General features: G+C 49.9%; 1 protein-coding gene across 7 annotated transcripts in view; it reads right to left on the reverse strand.

Annotated features, from left to right (window-relative positions):
* The window catches only part of NAV2 (neuron navigator 2), a 722,564-nt gene that overhangs the window by 109,693 nt on the left and 595,105 nt on the right, over positions 1-17,766 (reverse strand). For all 7 annotated transcript variants that reach the window (XM_059407175.1, XM_059407119.1, XM_059407156.1 and 4 more), the window contains one exon: positions 17,450-17,572. In XM_059407175.1, the coding sequence (XP_059263158.1) occupies positions 17,450-17,572 (123 nt within the window). The remainder of the gene's footprint in view (positions 1-17,449; positions 17,573-17,766) is intronic.

The following is a 17,766-nucleotide window of genomic DNA, read 5'->3' on the forward strand; positions in this document are numbered from 1 at the left end:
TCTCAGCAAAGGAGGTTCTGAATGAATTAGCTGTAACCTGATTAGCTCATGGAAACGGCCCAGCATCTGAGCCCAAGGCTTCATGTTCCATTATGTTCCACCATTTCCTCAGTGGCAGCAGGGGTGCTCTGGCCAGAGACCCGCATTTGCAATGCTACTTGCGTCCTAGGGGTGCAGTAAGCTCCATGGGAGGGCAAAGGCCAAGGCTTCTGTGCCCATTTCACAGAAGGAGAAACTGAAGCACAGAGAAGGTGGGGAGTGCATGAGAAACTTGGATTCTGAAACTCAAGGTTCTGTCTTCAGGACCTTGCAGCCCGGCAGGCTCCCCCTTTGACGCACGACACAGAAGGTACAAATTCAGCCTTGCCAGGTGCCGTGGAGAAGACTGCAGGGCCCGTGCAAGAACAATAGCTACTGGGAGTTCCAGGTGAGCTTCTGGACGGCCTACAGGTGTGTCTAGCAACAGAGTTCAAAGAGCCAACTTTCAGGGATTTCTGGGGTTTGCCAACAAGCATGGTTGTCAACTCACTCCAGGGTCTCTGGAGTGAGTCTCTGGACTACACAGAATTCTAGGTGTTTTCTTTTCAAATTATCCTTAATGCCACACAAGCTCCTCCATGCGCTCCAGTGGTCTCTAGATATTATTATTAGCAATATCACAAAACCAGAAGCTAATGGAATGGTTCCTCTCCTCACTGAAGAATGGGAGACTGAGATCCCAATGAGTCAAGATGGCCGGGGACAAGTGAGGGCTTTGTTTTTAGCCCTGGCTATCAGAGGCTAGTGAGGGTCAGCTTGATATTCATAGCCCCAGATTATTTATTTGAGAGAGAGAGAGCATGCAAGCAGTGGGAGTTTCAAAGAGAAAGGGAGAGGAGAAGTAGAGCCCAGCTCAGGGCTCAATCCCAGGACCCTGAGATGACCTGAGCAGAAACCGAGTCAGACTCTCAACCAACTGAGCCACCCAGGGGCCCCAGGTCTGGCCCTTCTGTACCACCAGGAAAATATGGGCAGGTAGGTAGGCATGAACCCCTCACCTTTCCTACCGGTAGGGCCTGATGGCCTCCTTCTAGGAGGCAACAGGCAGAATCAGGTGTGATTCTTTCACTGGTTGGACTTAAAGAAGGCGGAAGTAGGTATAGATAGAGTAGGAGAGACAATGTCCCACATCTTGTACTTCGAGTCTCCTGACCCCTGGGAATGGCTGGGGGCAAAGTGTATCACTGGGGATAATGGAGCAGCTTCTGTTAGAGCATCAGACAACTGGGTCCTAGTCCCGCTTGCCACATGACTCCAGACAAATGACTTAGTCTCTTTGGGTCAGTGACATCATCTAACTTGAGGATGGTGGTGATAGTTTCCCCTCATAGTTGGGTATGCAGATGAAATGGAACAGCAATACAGATCTTGTTTGAATCCAGGCCCATGAATTACCAGTTCTATCTCCCCAACTTGAAGATCGCATCCACCAGGCTGTGATGCATACTAAGGCACTGTGTATTTTGAGCACCTGGCACAGGGCAGGGGAGGGAAGCAGTTATTCTTCTCCACTCTCCGTGACCTCAGAACCCCAACTTCTCTCCTCCCTGACCTCCTTCCTGGTTGCATCAAGGTCTGGATCTTTTCTCTGGCCGCCTGCTAGAGGGTCAGCTGCTTAGGGCAGAAAGCATTTCTCCAGTCTCACGTTTTCCCAGCTCATAGGACAGCAGCTCCCACCCTGGTTTACAATCCATTTATGGTGGGACACCCTGGTCCTTGGGTGTTTGTGCAGTGTTTAATCATTAGGCGGCGGGCTCTATCACTGTGAGCCACGGGGCACCTACGAATCGGTCAGCTATTTGCCTCAGTGCCTCAGAGTCTGTTTGTAGAAGGCTTCTCTTGAAGGACAGGGGGATAACTTCTGACTCAGCCTGGAGCAGGGGGAGGTAGGCCCTGGTTAATTCCGAAGGGCATGGTGGGCCCTGGCTACCAGAGGTGAGCCTTTACACATCAGACAGAAGCACCTACCAACCTAGAAAACATAGCTTTCAGAGATGGGGCTTCTTCTCCCAGAGAGGAATTCCCTAGGCTCTCCTCTTGTTCTCTTCCCATTTCCCTCCCTGCCAAGCCTGGATCGCTGTATCTCTTCCTCACCACTCACAAATCCCAGTTGTTTTCCAAGATGTACTAAAAGTTGCCTCCTCCAGGAAGTCTTCTCGGTCTGCCTCTGCTCTAACAGGCTCATTTTGACCTCTGAACCAGAAAGCATTGACATTCTGCTGTCTGCACTATCCCCTCCCTCAACTGCCCATGACCTAGTCTTTGCGATAAGGGAGAGGGCTTTTTTGTACCTCTAAGGAAGGCCCCACTCCAGGTCCCAGTGTCCCCATAGCACTAGCAGAGCACCCCCTACACAGTAAGGTTCTGGCAAGTGCCCCGCCAGATGGGGGGGCAGCCATACCCAAGTCATCTCAGCCAGACTTGCACCTGATCCTCACTGAAGACCTACTCTGCCCCAGCCACGCTGCTAAGGGCTGAACCGGTGCTGAGAGTGAGAAAAACAAGGGTGTTCCTAGTGAAGAACCTGGGAGACGTGACTCATGAGGTTCAGTTCAACAAGTACTGACTGAGGACTACTGAGTACAGACACTCTATTATTAGGTCCCAAAACTCAGTGATAAATAAGATAACCCCTGCTTTCAAGGTGAGCATAGACAAAATAGAAAAAAAAAAAAAAAAAAAAAAAGTCAAAATTTTATTAGAAGTTAAAGCATTGCATGGGGTCCTTTGGGAGCACCAAGGAAGGAAACTTGCTATGTGTGAGATGCCCAGCTGGGTGACTTCTGTCCATTCAATGTGGACAGAAGCATATGTTTCAGCCTGGCAAAGCAGGGTCAAGGGCATTCTGTGGGCCAAGAGCCTTGGGACAGCATGGAGTATGCTGAAGACAGCTAAGAGTTTGGTGCTGCGGATGGTGACGATGTGGGCAGGGAGGCCGGTGTGGCAGCAAGGGTCAAGGCTGGCTGGGCCTTGGGGGGCTGGCACTCTGGCCCGTCCGTGATATGGGGCCACAACACGTTTTAAGCAGGCAAGTGATGCACAGTCATATCACTGTGTCTATGTGGGGGATGATGTGCCGAGGAAGAGGACGGTGACAGCACAGCAGAGGGACTGTGCCAGGAACCACAGCATAGGAGAACATGCCAGGAAGTGGGAGGATGAGGGGGGATGAGCGAGAGAGAAAGAGCCCCAGCACTTTGGCTCCAGTGCTGGAGGAGCTCAAATTTGAAATCTGGGAGCTGACCTCAGTGGCACCAGAGTGGCTGAGTCATTAGCATGACAAGTGCTGCTTGTGGACACAGGAGCTCCCTTACAGACTTCCCGCAGGGACATTCAAGGCCAGGGCCGCATTAGCCCCTCCAGCTTGCTGGCTCTGCTCTCTAGCCCTTTATTCCAGATCATTAAGAGCAGCACAGCCCTCAGGGAGGCTCTGTTTAAAGTAAGAAGCAAGGACATTTAATTGCCTTGGCTAGACACCCTGCTTGAGTCCCCTCCCCCCTCCCCCGCCACACCCCCTGCCCACTCAGGACCCCAGACCCTCCCACAACAGCTTCATCATCTCACAGCATGTGTCTTCAAACATAATCAGAACCCGATCCAAGGCCCTCCTCAAATTATGGCTCTGATCTTGACTTCCCAAAGAGAGCGGGAATTATTGCTTGGCTCCAAGAGATGTTCAAATCCCCAGGGTCATAAACCCTTTCAGGTTCTGTTTCAAGACCTCTGCTGGGGATTTTCACAGGTTTGCACCTTGATGTTATGTGGTGGTCACTCTGCTGGTTCCAAAAAGGGGGCCCTCCTGCCAGGACGTAGAGTATGTACGACTTCAGCTCCTGCCACTTACCCTGGGGGTTCTCAGACCTTAAATGGCATCTTTGATTTTTCTCCTGACAGAGTATCCAAGTACAGGAGAAGTAGGGGGACCAGAGCTGGGCGAGGAGAATCACACATGCTGAGGGACAGAGGGGCTGCATGGCCGTGGTGCGGGACCTGGGGCGAGAAGGATCCACCAGGACCCACACTTCCATCCTGGCTGTCCAGTTTAGGCACCTGCCCCTTTCGTGCCTCCCTCTCCCGCTCCGTGCATAATTCTGTGCTATTCTGTGCTACATCAAACTTGCTGCCGTCCAGCGAGGGCGTGGCCCGGGCCCCCACCACTGTGCTGACACCCACCGTGCCCGCATCTCCTGCATCCACGCTTCAGCAGCTCCACGATGTGGTCTCATTAATTTTATCTTTCAGATCAGGACACAGGGACTCAGGATGGTTAACTGACCTCTCACGTAGCTGAGAGAAGTCATGTAGCCGAGAAGCGGCAACCCTGGAGCCTGAACGTGTCAGGGGGTCAAGGGTTTGAAATCATTTTTCCCAAAAAAGGTAGGGGACTGGGTCATACCACTCAGTCTCCCACAGGAGAAGCTCCTGGACACCAACAAACCCATTTCTTCTTGAAACAAGCCCATGCCTTCTTTTTTTTTTTTTTTTTTTAAAGATTTTATTTATTTATTTGACAGAGAGAGATCACAAGTAGGCAGAGAGGCAGGCAGAGAGAGAGAGAGAGGGAAGCAGGCTCCCCGCTGAGCAGAGAGCCCGATGCGGGACTTGATCCCAGGACCCTGAGATCATGACCTGAGCCGAGGGCAGTGGCTTAACCCACTGAGCCACCCAGGCGCCCCAAGCCCATGCCTTCTTGAAGGCAGCCTGGAGCCATGGTTAAGTTCTTTGGAGGACTGGATGAGGACTGGGTGGGACAGCTCACGATGAAGCCCGAGCACGCAGGTGAATTTGTGCCCTCCATGAGCTGTTTACCACTGCGGAGGCCTGACTGGCCAGTGCCCCGGTCTGGTTGGGCAGTGTCTTCTGGTTGGGGGAGGGGTGGTCCCTGCAGCACATGGGTTTACACATTTTGCACACTAACCCTGCACCACAGAGCCGGACCGTCACTCACCCGCTCACGGTACACATACTGAGCAGTTCTTGGAGCCGGGCTCTGTGCTAGGAAAGAGATTCGCCTGCCAACAGAAGCGACCTAGTTTGTTTGACTGATGCTTATGGCCGAAAGCAGAGTCATAATACACAAATAAAATGACAGGATGTGAAACAGACTCGATGTTCTAAAAGACACTAAGAGCTGAGACCTTGTCAGATAGAGTGGTCGGGGACAGCGTCTCTGAGAGGAGGGTGATGTGTGAGTTGACACTTGGACAGGGGGAATCAGCCTGGTAAGGCCAAAGGGAGAGGGGCAGGGAGCACAGGCCAGGGAGAGGGAACAGGATACGCAAAAGGTTTGGCGAATTTGAGGAGCTGGTTGGAGGCACGAGTCAGGGAGGGGAAAGTGGGAAGAGGTGAGGTCAGAGAGATGGGCAGGGACTAGAACATGTCCTACCTTGGAGGCCATAGTAAAGAGTCTGGGTTTTATTTTAGGTGCACTGGGAGTCCACTGAGGTAAAGTTTTAGGCAGGGGGCAGAGGTGATCTGACATACGTGTTAAAGAAGATCACGGTGGCTAGAGAATGTACCACAGGAAGGTCACAGAGGAGACAATGAGCCCAGTTGGGAGACCACAGTGGGAGCTCAATGAGAGATAAGGGCAGCCTGGACCCATGTGGGGGAGGGGTGGTGGGAAGAGAGAGAGAGAGAGAAGGAAGCAGAGGGAGTGGAGGATCCTTTGGAGGGACTATGCCCAAGACTTGCCCATGGATGGGATGGAAAAGGAGAGGGAACATAAACTTTCAGGAAGACTTATTAATCATCTTTAAGATAATGTTAATCAATATATAGCAAACAGCTGCTACAGTATACGTCAGGCTCTGCAAAGCCAGGGAATGCCAAGAATAAGATATTCTTCCGGCTCCTCTCTTAATTTAGCAGGAGAAAGCACACTCCGTGTACCGTATATTTTTTTAAGTAGGCTTTATGCCCAACATGGGGCTCGAACTCATGACCGTAAGATCAAGAGTTGTATGCTCTAATGACTCAGCCTGCCAAGAGCCCCAAAGGAGACCACATTTCAAAGGCACGTTATGTGCTACCAGAGGTGAGGGGGAGACCCTGAATGGGTGAGACACCCCCAGAGGACCCTGTTGGGGTAATGGGAGGAGGGAATAGGGGAGGGAGGCTTCCCAGGGGAGGCTGGAGCCAGTCTTAGAGCACAAGTGGAGGCAGGTTACTTTTGGGGGGGGGGGTGAGTAGAAGAGACAGAGATGGGGAAGGGCAGAGAGAAAGGGAGAAAGAGAATCTTAAACACTCTCCATGCCCAGTGCAGAGCCCCATGAAGGGCTCAGCTCACAACCCTGAGATCATAACCTGAGGTGAAATCAAAAGACAGATGTTTAGCCAACTGAGCCACGAGGTACCCCTGAAGGTTACTCCTGATTATTCTGAGAGAGAGCTGGATTCTTGGACTAATTGTGGTTGGCAAACGCCCACACCCAGCCCCCCTTTAGAGAAAGGCATCATGACATCTTGGAATATTGGCTTTGAAGTCACATAGACCTGGGTTGGAATTCAAGACTGCCTGTGTGCTCCTGGGCAAGTGGCTTCGACTCAATGATCCAGAGTCCTCATCTGTGAAATGGGGATAACTCCTGTCCTATTGGATCCTTTGGGGCATTAAAACAAATTCAGAAACCATCTGAGAGAATGCCTGGAATGTAGTAGGTGCTCAGTGAGTGGGAGCTGTGGCTGCTCATGAGACTTAGAGCACAGATGACAAAGAGCCACAGGTCCTGGGCAGCCTCCTGAGGAACTTCCATCACAGGGATTCCCAGAGCTCTTGTGAGCTCCTTCCACACTGACTGACTATGGAGAAATGGATCCATTCTCCCCACAGGAACTCCTATGGGACAAGGCAGAGGGTGCCCGGAGTCCCCATCTGCCCCCACAGTGCTCAGCCAGCCAAACCAGCTCTGGCCGACTGGAGGACACCCAAAGGGCCTCCTGTGTTCACCTCTAGTGCACCAGAGCACCCAGTACAAGGCAACACCACAGACCCCTTCCCAATCCAGAAGCTCTGTGGTTCTGCGGGACGTCTTCCTCAGCTGCCTGCTCATGGCTGACCCACAATGCACATCAAGACCGCCCAAAGTGGCAGCCAGAGAGGACAGGTGTTTTTTTTTTTTTTTTTTTTAAGCCTTGTGCTGCCACTGGTAGGGCTGTGAGTCCCTGTCCCCAAATCTCAGGGTAAGCTGAAGAAGAGGCAGGGGTCTGAGCCCACCGAGCCATGCAACCACCTCATTTCCCTCAGCCCCTTTCATCTCTGCCACACAACCTTGCCACATCCCTCAAAATGTCAGAGCCTCCCTTCAGATCTCATTTCAAGCAATTTTACAGAGCCGAACATCACAGATGAATGAGGGAGATAAATCAAAGTGCACAGTGGATGAGAGGAAACAAGAGGGCTGTGGCAGAGCAGACAAAGTTGACCTCGTCTTCCTGTGATACTGAGACACAGCAAAGCCACGGGGGTCTGTGGTCGAGGCCACACCCAGGGGAGGGTGGTTGAAGGCAGACCCCAAAGGTCTGTGTGTGATCAGTGGGACAAAGGTCACTCTGAAGACTCTGCTGGAGGTTCCGATACTGAAGTAGTTAAATGTTCTCCTGAGGAAAATCACATCCCTAGGGCTTCAGATGTTCTTAAGTTCCTCCTAAATAAGAGAGAAAGTTCCCTCATCAAGAGCAGAGCCTGATATGACGCTGAGCTATACTCCGTGCATTCGCTCCTCTCCCTGAGCCTCTGGAGGGGGAGGGGAGACCCAGAAGTTGTCACCTTTGCAAATACCTAGACCAGAGCTAGGCACCAAGAAGAGGCCCAGCAATTACTCATGTAGCTTCAAGTGATGTTCACCTTCTGGAGAACCTTCTGGAGGGCTGGAAAGCAAGCCTTTGAACAGAAGAGGAGGCAGACACAATGACTGAAAGTAAAGGATTTGTGCCCAGAGATACTGGAGTGCAAATCCTAACTCTGCCCCATATAGCACCATGCCTATGGCGAAGGAATGTCACTTTTTGGAGCCTGTTCCCTTTGATGTCAAACCCACAGTTTTCTTGTATGAACCCCCACCAAGTGCCGTCCGGCTCTCCACGATGCTGGTGTACCTCGTGAAGCCTGCCAGCTATGAGAAATCACAGCACAGGGAAGTCCCTGTAAGTCCATGACACCACCTGTTCCCAAGGCTGATCACCCCACTCTAGAAGGCAGCTCCCACTCTCTGTTGATTTAGGGAACAAGACGCATCCAAGTCTAATTAAATCCTAAGTCAAAACACCCACCCAAATAAATACAATTCACTTAGTCACTTGGGATTTTATCTCCATGAAAATAAAACTGCAGTTCCATAAGCTTCAACTCCTAATATAATTTTGGTGAAGCTCCAAGTTAGAGCAAAATTCATTGCAATGTAGGACAGCAGAATTCTTCTTCCAGAGCATCAGAAAGGTCCACAGCCCTGAGACTCTCATCCACAGCTCTGTCCACCCCGTACTCCCCCTCTGGAAGGTTTCATTCTGGTCCTTCAACCTTGGGCGTTCCTCCAGACCCACCATCAGCAACAGCTACCCTCCTCTCCCCCTCCTCTAAGTGTGTGGCAGTTTTAGAACAGGCTTAGCTTTGAAGTTTAGTGAGGACAGAGGCCCTTTTTCTCCTCTGAAAGAGGTTGGCTAGCAGAAGTGGGGCCCTTTCAGTCCACTGGATCTGCACACCCCAGAGGCCTTGGGCAAGAACCACACTCTTCATTGACGCACCGTTGTGCAATGACACCTGTCATCATGATGATCAGAGATGAAAATTTCCTGGGCTCCCTGCCTGTGTAGATGCATACAGTGACGAGTCATTTTGTGAACCCTGCCCTTCGAGTGATAAAAACGAACAATGACTCATAAGAGCTTGGGGACTTAGAATCAGCCGGTCTAAGTGCACACGAAGAACTGGGGGTAGGCAGAAGCATCTTGCCCAAGATGTTCAGCGGTGGCCGAGCCAGATCTAGGACAAGGTCAAGGTCTCCTGGTTCCTACTGCACTCCTTCCATTCCTGCCTGGGCTCCCGTCATCATCATCACCAAAGAGATAATGTGCTCTCGTTGGAGTTGCTTTCTCAATTTCATCCTTTCCAAACACACCGAGATGACCCTGTTTCCGAAAGCCTGGAGGACAGAGTGGTCACTGGGCCACTAACAATCTCCCTGGCTTTGGTCTCCTCTGGTGAAGGGGAAGTGGGAAGTTCTAAGTGGTGACTCTGAAGGTCTCCTTCCCCGCAGCTTTGCTCTGTAAGTTCTATCCAGCATGGACCAGCTTGGGAGAGGTGGGTCTGGAGAAAAGATATTCACATGCAAGGTAACCTGGCATAAAAACCCTGGGCTGGCACAGCTGTCCAGCATGACCAGTCTAAAGGTGACAACTGTAACCAGAGACACTTGGCAGACCAATGGAAGGGCTGCCTTATCCACGGGGCTTCTGTAAATCAGCTGCTGCATTTTAGTAACAGAAGTCAAGGCTAGGTTGCTCTTCTAAAGACCAAAGACATTAAAGGAAACAAAAAGAAAATCTCAAACAGATGATGAGATAAGCAGGCCTCTTGCGACACTTAGGTAATGTTTTGGGGGGATCTTCCAAATCATCACCAGCAGGAAAAGAAACCTCCCGCATTTTATTATAACAAGTTTAGGAAGACCTTCAGCCCCCATGGCTACTCCTGGTCCTTCTGGCTCCATACCACATGGTGATAGTCTCTGCAGCACTAGGCACCGTGAGTTATGATGGCTTCTTTGGCTTCTCACCCCTCTAGTTGATATTGATAGCAAGCTTCTTGAGAGCAGGGAGCAGGGACTATGTCCTACTCCTCTTTGGCTGCATGGTAGGTGCTTGGTAAATATTATATAATCATCAGCATTTTCCATCAGCTGTCACATATCAAAACACAGTCCAAATACTTTGTTGAAATGCAGCTGAGTACTCGCTTCGGCAGCACATATACTAAAACTGGAAACGCAAATGACTGATAGCATTGGTTACGATGCCTTAAGCAACTCAGTTTTCATAGTCCCCATCTGCTCATTCTTCCCAACCCAGAGGAGCTACTGAAAGCTATCAGTCCTACTGGGTGCCGAAGGGCCTGGCAATGCATAGGTAGGTATAAATATATGACAAACTACATGATACAGGACTGCTTAAATAATGGGGAGGAGATGGCATAAAGCTAGGTCTATCACTTGCGTGTAATTAAACGATGATAGTCACTAGTACAGTTCACCATATATTTTCTCTTCTTATAAGCACATGGTAGAATTCTATTTCTAGTCACCTTTGAATTCAAGCATAGCCATGTGACATCTTTTGGCCAACAACAGATCGGTGGAAGTTATATGGGCCATTTCCGGGCAGAAGCTTTAAGAGATAGTACGTGGCTCACCACACTCTGCTTCTCTTAGCCATGGTTTGCCAGTGCTTTAAATAGCTGGTGTGCCGGTACTCGGGTTCCTAGAGTGACAATGATGTAGAACATAGATTCCTACTGAGCTACAATGGCCAGACAGCGAGGGTGGGTGTTTGGGGGGTTGTTTGTTACACAGTATAAACAATCTTATGCTGACTAATGCAAAGACTTGCCCAAGTACCTGGATTAAAACACATGATGCCATTTTCCACTGCAGGGGACAGATGCAGTCAGATTCTGACTTAGCATTGGGGCCTAAGCTTTAGGGTGTTGAGACAGTAAGCACAGAAAAAGGTGCCCTATTTTGGTTTTTCTTTTTGACCTCCCATTCTTGCTTTCATATTGCTAGATGTCTTCTCACACTTGGAACAAACATCAAATATACAATTACCTGTAAACAGCTACTGAAAAGGCACCAGTTTTGGGAAATGTGCTTTGGGGGAGTGGCTGTGCTCTCCACATACACACATACCCTCTCTCTCTCTCTCTATCTCTCTCTCACACACACACACACACACACACACACACACACAGACAGACAGCTGTACTTCTATTGTGGTGTAACCTGGAACACAGTTACAAAGTTGGGCAATGCCGGGAGACTCTCATGTGGCCACTACCCCCTCCCCTCTCTTTTTTTAAGTGGAAACATTGCATGCATGTGAAATGATACTCCCCAGACCATTCATTCTCTTCTCTGTACAACCCCTCTGGGAGAATTCCTTTGTGGCTTAAACTGCAGATGGTTTCCTTCCTGTCAGCACCCCCCTCCTGTTCAGCACAGGTGGCCCCCTGCCCACCCATTCCACAAGCAGCAGCTCTTCCTTAAAAAGGAAGCAAGTGGTACCAGCAGCAAAGAGGCCTCTGGGAAAAGTCCATGCAGTAATTATCACCCTGTTACCACGGAAAGAGAGATTTGCCTCTAAGGCTCCTTTTATGAGCTTTAAGATGAATGGAACTCTCACCCTCTCCCACTCTGTCTCTCTCTTTGCTGTCCATAAGCAGAGGAAAAGGGGGAGAGGGAGGATCATGGATGCGGGGCGCTGTGCTAGAGGCATCTTCTTGTCCCCAAAAGAGGAGTATAATGCAGAACTAAGAAAATGCTCCAGGGCACTGGTTGGTTTAATGGGCACTTAAGAAGGGAAGGGAAGGACAGTGAGAGAGGAAAGATGGGAGACAGAGAAAGAGATGGAGGGGAGGGAGAGATCCACTGGTCAACTCAAACAAGAAAAGATCAAGGCAGAATAGTCTGGGGAAAGTCAGAAGGGAGGGGGAAAACAAGACAAAGTTCATTTCACTTAGGCTTGTCCTGTGTGGTTGAGCAGAATCGGATGCTCAAGGGGGTGCCTGGATAGCTCAGTGGGTTGAGCATCTGCCTTTGGCTCGGGTCATGGTACAGGGTCCTGGGATCGAGCCCTGCATCAGGCTCCCTGCTCATTAGGGAGTCTCCTTTCCCTCTCCCTCTTCCTGCCGCTCCCTCTGCTTGTGCTCTCTCTGTCAAATAAATAAATGAAATCGTAAAAAGAAAATAAAAAAGAGTTGGACGCTCAACCCACTGAGCCATCCAGGTGCCCCATGTGCTTGCATTTTTCGTGACGAGGGGCTCATTTAAAGAGAGGACAGGAGGATAAGGGCTCGGAGGCAGGGAAATGTAAGTCTCTGAACCAAGGGCTCCCTAAAGTGGTAGTTGCATCTGGGAGGGTCTGGCAGGCCCGGATTTCAGTTCCAGTGTAGACACCTGCCAGCTGTATATGTAACCTGCTGCGTATTTACTGACCTGACCCTCTCAGGGCACCATGGCTATATCTATGAAACCAGGATGCTACCTCCTCTCAAAGGGTCAGGGTTAGGAGAAAACGACATCATATCGGTCAGGTGCTTGGCACAGTTCCTCACCTACAACGATCCGTTGGGAAATGGTGACTACCACTGTTTTTGTTATTTTCTGGCCTGTATTAGTTGTCTATCGCTGCTGTAACAAATTATTATAAACACGGGAGCAAAAACAACACAAATGGACTATCAGGTCTGTGAGGCAGAAATCCAAACTCAGTCTCATGGACTGAAAGCAGGGTGTTGGCAGGACCGCCCTCACTCCGCGGTTCTGGAGCAGGGTCTGTCCCCTTGCATGGTCCCCTTTAGACAGGCCACAGGCACTCTTTGGCTGGGGCCCCTCCCTCCATCTTCAGGGCCAGAGGGCAAGGGGTGTCCTTGTGGCTCAGTGCTCTGCCTGCTCTCCCGCCCACCTCTTCTACTTTGAAGACCAGTAATCACACTGGCCCTCCAGGATAATCCAGGCTAATCTCTCTATCTAAACACTGACTGATAAGCAACTGTGATTCCTACCCCCCGCCCTGTGGTGTAACATACCCCCCGGTTCTGGGGATTAGGCTGTGGACACTGTGGGACCATTACCCTGTCTGCCCCGGGCTTGGAAGGGAGGGCAAGGGAGTGGTTCCCATTTGTGCCTCCTCTCACCTGCATACCTCAGCAGGGGCTGTGTCTAAGGCACACCTGGGTTGGGGACCTACTACCTGGTAAGGGCTCCCATCAATGTCGTTTGCTGCTAGGGATCTTGGGTCTGGATTCAACTCTTCCCTGCAGGTCAGGCCTGAATCGGTAAATACACAGCGGGATGCCAGGAGGCTGCCTCCATCCACACAAATCCCAAAGCCCGGCAGTGCCCTGGGCCTTGGACATCTTGTGACATTCCTGGTGAGGAGGAGGACTGGGCCCGGCAGGCTGGTGAAATACCAGCTGCATAGTTATATCAACACACCATGGGACTCTTAATTCAAGCTGAACCTGGGACAGCTCTGGGCCCAAGGTCAGGGCCCCAGCCAGGGACTTGGGTAAAGCTTGTAGGATGACTGTGAATCCTCATTTTCCAAATGTAATCTCAATACCAAAAACATTCAGAGCTTGGAGGGCAATGAAAACCCCGTAACAAGAAGGAACAGAAACAGTTTCTTTTTCCTGCTTGGTTTCTTGGCATGGCATCAGAGGGCCACTGTCATTTGGTTCAGGTCTCAGGCTGACGTTTCACCGCACAGCAATCACTCTGCACTATTTTTACCACCACTTCAGTTAATAGGAGCCACTGGAGGTCAATAAATATTCTAATGGTGTAGAAGAAAGTAACCGAGTCATTTCCAAAGCCCTCCTCCCGACCTAAATGTGCGCAAGGGGCCTGATTTCTGTCCTTGCGTGCACCATCAGTGACACTTGTGTGACCAGGGGACACCATTTAGAAGTAACCTCGAACTGCATATCCAGGATGCCAGCGAGGGTCCTCAGCATTAGGGCTATGCTGCCCAGGTCACAGACAGCGTCCTGGAAATGGAAGCTTTCCCAGAGCTGAGCTCTACGCTTTGAAAGCACTCAGCTCTTGGGAGTTCAAGAACTTTTGATGGGTCCTGAGCGGACAGCATGCAGGAACTGGCAGGAGTTTTAGCAAACCATCTGAGGGTCTGCGAGGCCGGCCTCCTAGCTCCCCGGGGCCTATTTCTTCCTCCTCCCAGGCTGCCAACTCAGGGCCTTCCATGCTGAACCTCTCTGTATTTGCCTGTTATCTGGGGCCTGCGACTTGGAACAAGCCACCTCCATTTGTCCCTTTTGATCCTGCCCCCTCTGCCGGCTGGCCACTGATGACTATCAGGTAAAAACTGGAGCCCAGGAGTGGCAACCCTGAAGAGTGACAGCAGATCAAAGGCAGACTTGGCACTGTGGATTTACTACCCTCCCTTCTTACTTCTCAGACACTGTCTGGTGACATACAGGACTCACGGACCGACAGGGTCCCTATCGCCCAGGCTCTGAAGGTACATATTCCTATCAGTTCCTTTTAATAGCCCTGAAGATACCCCAGCCACATCCTGCTGCAAACAGCCACGCTCCATCTGGTAGGTCAGCGTCCTTCCGGGCCTCCCCCTGGAAGAGCTCCAGCTCCCAAGCTGTGCCCGCTGAGGTTAATGATTTTCCTGTGAGCGCCGTGAGGTGATCTGCCCTTCCTACACTCCCCTTCTCTCGGCTGACGTCTCATCAGGCCCTCAGTACTTTTCCTATTTCCTTCGTAGCCCTCATGTCGTCTGCAGCCTATGCGTGAATTGTTAAGGACTGGGCTGTCTATTTCATAAAGAACCTCCTAGAACTATCTCAGCTCTGGGACCTTCTTTCTTCAGCTTAAAAGGGAAGAATTCTGGAAAGGTGCTGCGTTTTTTTGTATTTTTTTTTTTTACTTGTCTAATTTCAGTAATTTAAAGAACACGTTTCTCATTATAGGGACAAGAATAGGATTACCTTGTCTGAAGCCATTTGCATACTACCTTCTTAAAAAATACCTGCACACCATCTGTGGCATTCTCCTTTGATATTTCACATTAAATTGTCTCATGCCAATGCTATTCTTTACCCGAAACAATATTTTTAAAATCTTGGGTTTGATGTACTAGCTATACATTTTTTTAAATGCTACAATTAAAATGTAAAATGAATATTTCCCTGTCTGCTATCTAAAATTACTTCCTATACCACTAATATTAGCCTCCCTCTTCGGGAAATACTCATCTAGAATACAGTTTTTGGAAAAGATTTGCATGAAGAACGTTATAGCCACAAATCTACTACAATTTCAACTTTGCCAAAGATGAAGCATTTCTATGGTCTATTTATAATAACTTCAGAGATGAATAAAATTTAACATATTCTAGAAAAATGTAAAATATCTCTCTGCCTACAGGTTAAAACTTATATGAAATAGGAGATTTATAGGCATTATTAGATCCTATTTTTAAAAAGAAAATAAAAGCCACCTGAATTCTAGCTTTAAAAGCTGGTGAGTATGGGACACTTGGGTGGCTCAGTTGTTAAGCATCTGCCTTTGGCTCAGGTCATGATCCCAGGGTTCTGTGATCGAGCCCTATCCCTGGCTCTCTGCTTGGTGGAGAGCCTGCTTCTCCCTCTCCCTCTGCCTGCCACTCCCCCTGCTTGTGCTCTCTGCCAAATAAATAAATAAATAAAATCTTTAAAAAACAAAACTGGTCAGTTATCCTTTCAGTCTGAAATGATCACATCTGAGCATTCCAGTCTGGGGAGAGCCAGAAGACACCACTGTCCAGTTAGTCCCATCAGAGAGGCTGAGCTGGACAACATAACAAACAGTATCCATCTCTCCAGCCCCCACCCTCAATCCTCCACCTCCAAACGCAGGAACAAGCCCAGCTGTGATCTATAATTCCATTAACCCTGCAATGAAGCATTAAATTAAACTGCCTCGCACAGATTCTTCTTCGGCTGCAAGGGAAAATGTACCTTGTAAAGCCTGAATTTCATGCTGATAGATTTACTAAGCAGCGACATGTTTACAGGAGAATACAAATTAGCAAAATCACTAGGCAAATTGTTGAAATCTCCAGTGGGGGTGATACAACAACGGACTTTCCCCCTGATAATGTTTCCTCTAAAGAGTTTAGTTACAGAGCACCCCATCCTTAGAAAGAGCAGTTCTCTGGGGTGCCTGGGTGGCTGAGCTGCTTAAGTGTCTGTCTCTCGGGTCATGATCTCAGGGTTATGAGATCGAGCCCCGTGCTGGACTCCTTGCTGGGGGTGGAGCCTCCTTGAGGTTCTCTCCCTCCCTCTCCTTCTGCCCCCCCACCCTCCCTCTCTAAAAATAAATAAATTTTTTTAAAAGGGCAGTATTAAAAAAAAAAGCCAGAGCAGCTCTTAAGTGGTTCACCGTTCTGTGGAATTTTCAAACCAATCCTTTTAAATGAACCAATTCCAGGAAGAAGGCTGGCTTGAGCTGGCATGGTGGCGATGGGCCTTTGTCATCTCCTGGCATAAATCACCACCCTGGACACTGCGGACTCTAAGAAGGGCATATTCAAGTCCGTGGCAGAGCCCGGGCCAGATCCCAAGTTTCTGACAACTGATTCAGTGTTCTCTACACCAACACAGCTTCTTGGCCTTCCTGGAGAGACGATGAAGATTCCTCTTGAGCAAATTTCATTCCTGGGGGGATGCCCTAGTTCTCTTAAGCCAGAGAGCCAGAGACATCACTTAGCTCTTTGCAAAAAGTATATGCAGTTAAGAGAACAGCAAGAAGCTGGGTTTGTGCTGCAAGTATGCGGATTTCTGGCACAAGAAAATTAGCACCCCCAAAATGTTTGGTGGCCTCAAGCACACACATCTAAATTCCATTTTCGGTCTCATTAGCACACATGGGGAAAGAGGTCAAGTATGCCAGCAAAATCCTTCAATGGTCAGACCACTAAAGGGTACTGAAATCTAGAAACACTGCACAGCAGAGCTGGAAGAGGTCCTGGAAATCATATAGTTCGAACCCTGCTTTAATGGATTGCTCAAGGTCATAGACTCTATGTGCCAGAGTCAGGGTTACTAAACAGCCCTCTATACGATAATGTTCTCTGAAGCTCTTGTCTTCTCTGACAGGGGCTGGGCAAGGGTTAGCCTTTTGGCATCTCAGCATGCGCAGTAGAAACGACATCCCCAAGCCTTGCGTCCCAGGGTCAGGCCGCAGGAGACCCGAAGTGAAGCCTGCTCACCAAGGCCAGGAGCAGCTCCCTTGGGCACCCGGGCCCTCTGTGCATCACCAGGGACTGTGTTCCAAGGTACCATACCTAGAAAGCCAGCTGACAGAGGAAGTAAAGTGGATCCCTGGGGCCTGAGCAGCCGACAAAGTTGCAGTAGCAGCACAAAATAACGACCCAAACTCCCTGAGCCCAAACTCCCTCTCTTTTTGCTGTCAGAAGCACCACCCTAACCAGGAGCAGGACTCCAGAATCTTCCACAGTGCTCTCCTACCTGCTGCACCAGCTTCCAAACCCGGGCACGGCTTCAAGGCCTCCTGACCCCTGCATGGGTCACAGTGGTGGCCGTCTGCTCTCAATATCACACCCTCACTTCTCAGGCCACTCTAGAAGGATCTCTGCCCCTGGTCAGTCCCACGCGGAGCAGACTTACCTGTCAGCATCGCCGAGGCCCAGGGAGGTATTTCTTTGCAGGGTCTCCCGCACCACTGCCATGCCATCGGGCAGCCGATTCAGGCGACGAGTGTAGAGGCCAAGTCCGCCATCGGTCATGTACCTGCAACAGGACCAGAGGATGATGCAGGTATATGGTCAAGAGTAATTCGTGCACAACCTTGTTCATATCCAGGAGCCCTGCATGGCCACCCCATGCTCTAAGGGGGAAGGAACTGAGGCTTTCCCGAGGCTCTATCTCTGATCACAGCCCAGGGATAGCTCTGCTGTTGATTCAACCCAAATGATCACCCACTT

Source organism: Mustela nigripes, chromosome 1 (assembly GCF_022355385.1).
Source record: "Mustela nigripes isolate SB6536 chromosome 1, MUSNIG.SB6536, whole genome shotgun sequence".
Taxonomy (NCBI): Eukaryota; Metazoa; Chordata; class Mammalia; order Carnivora; family Mustelidae; genus Mustela; species Mustela nigripes.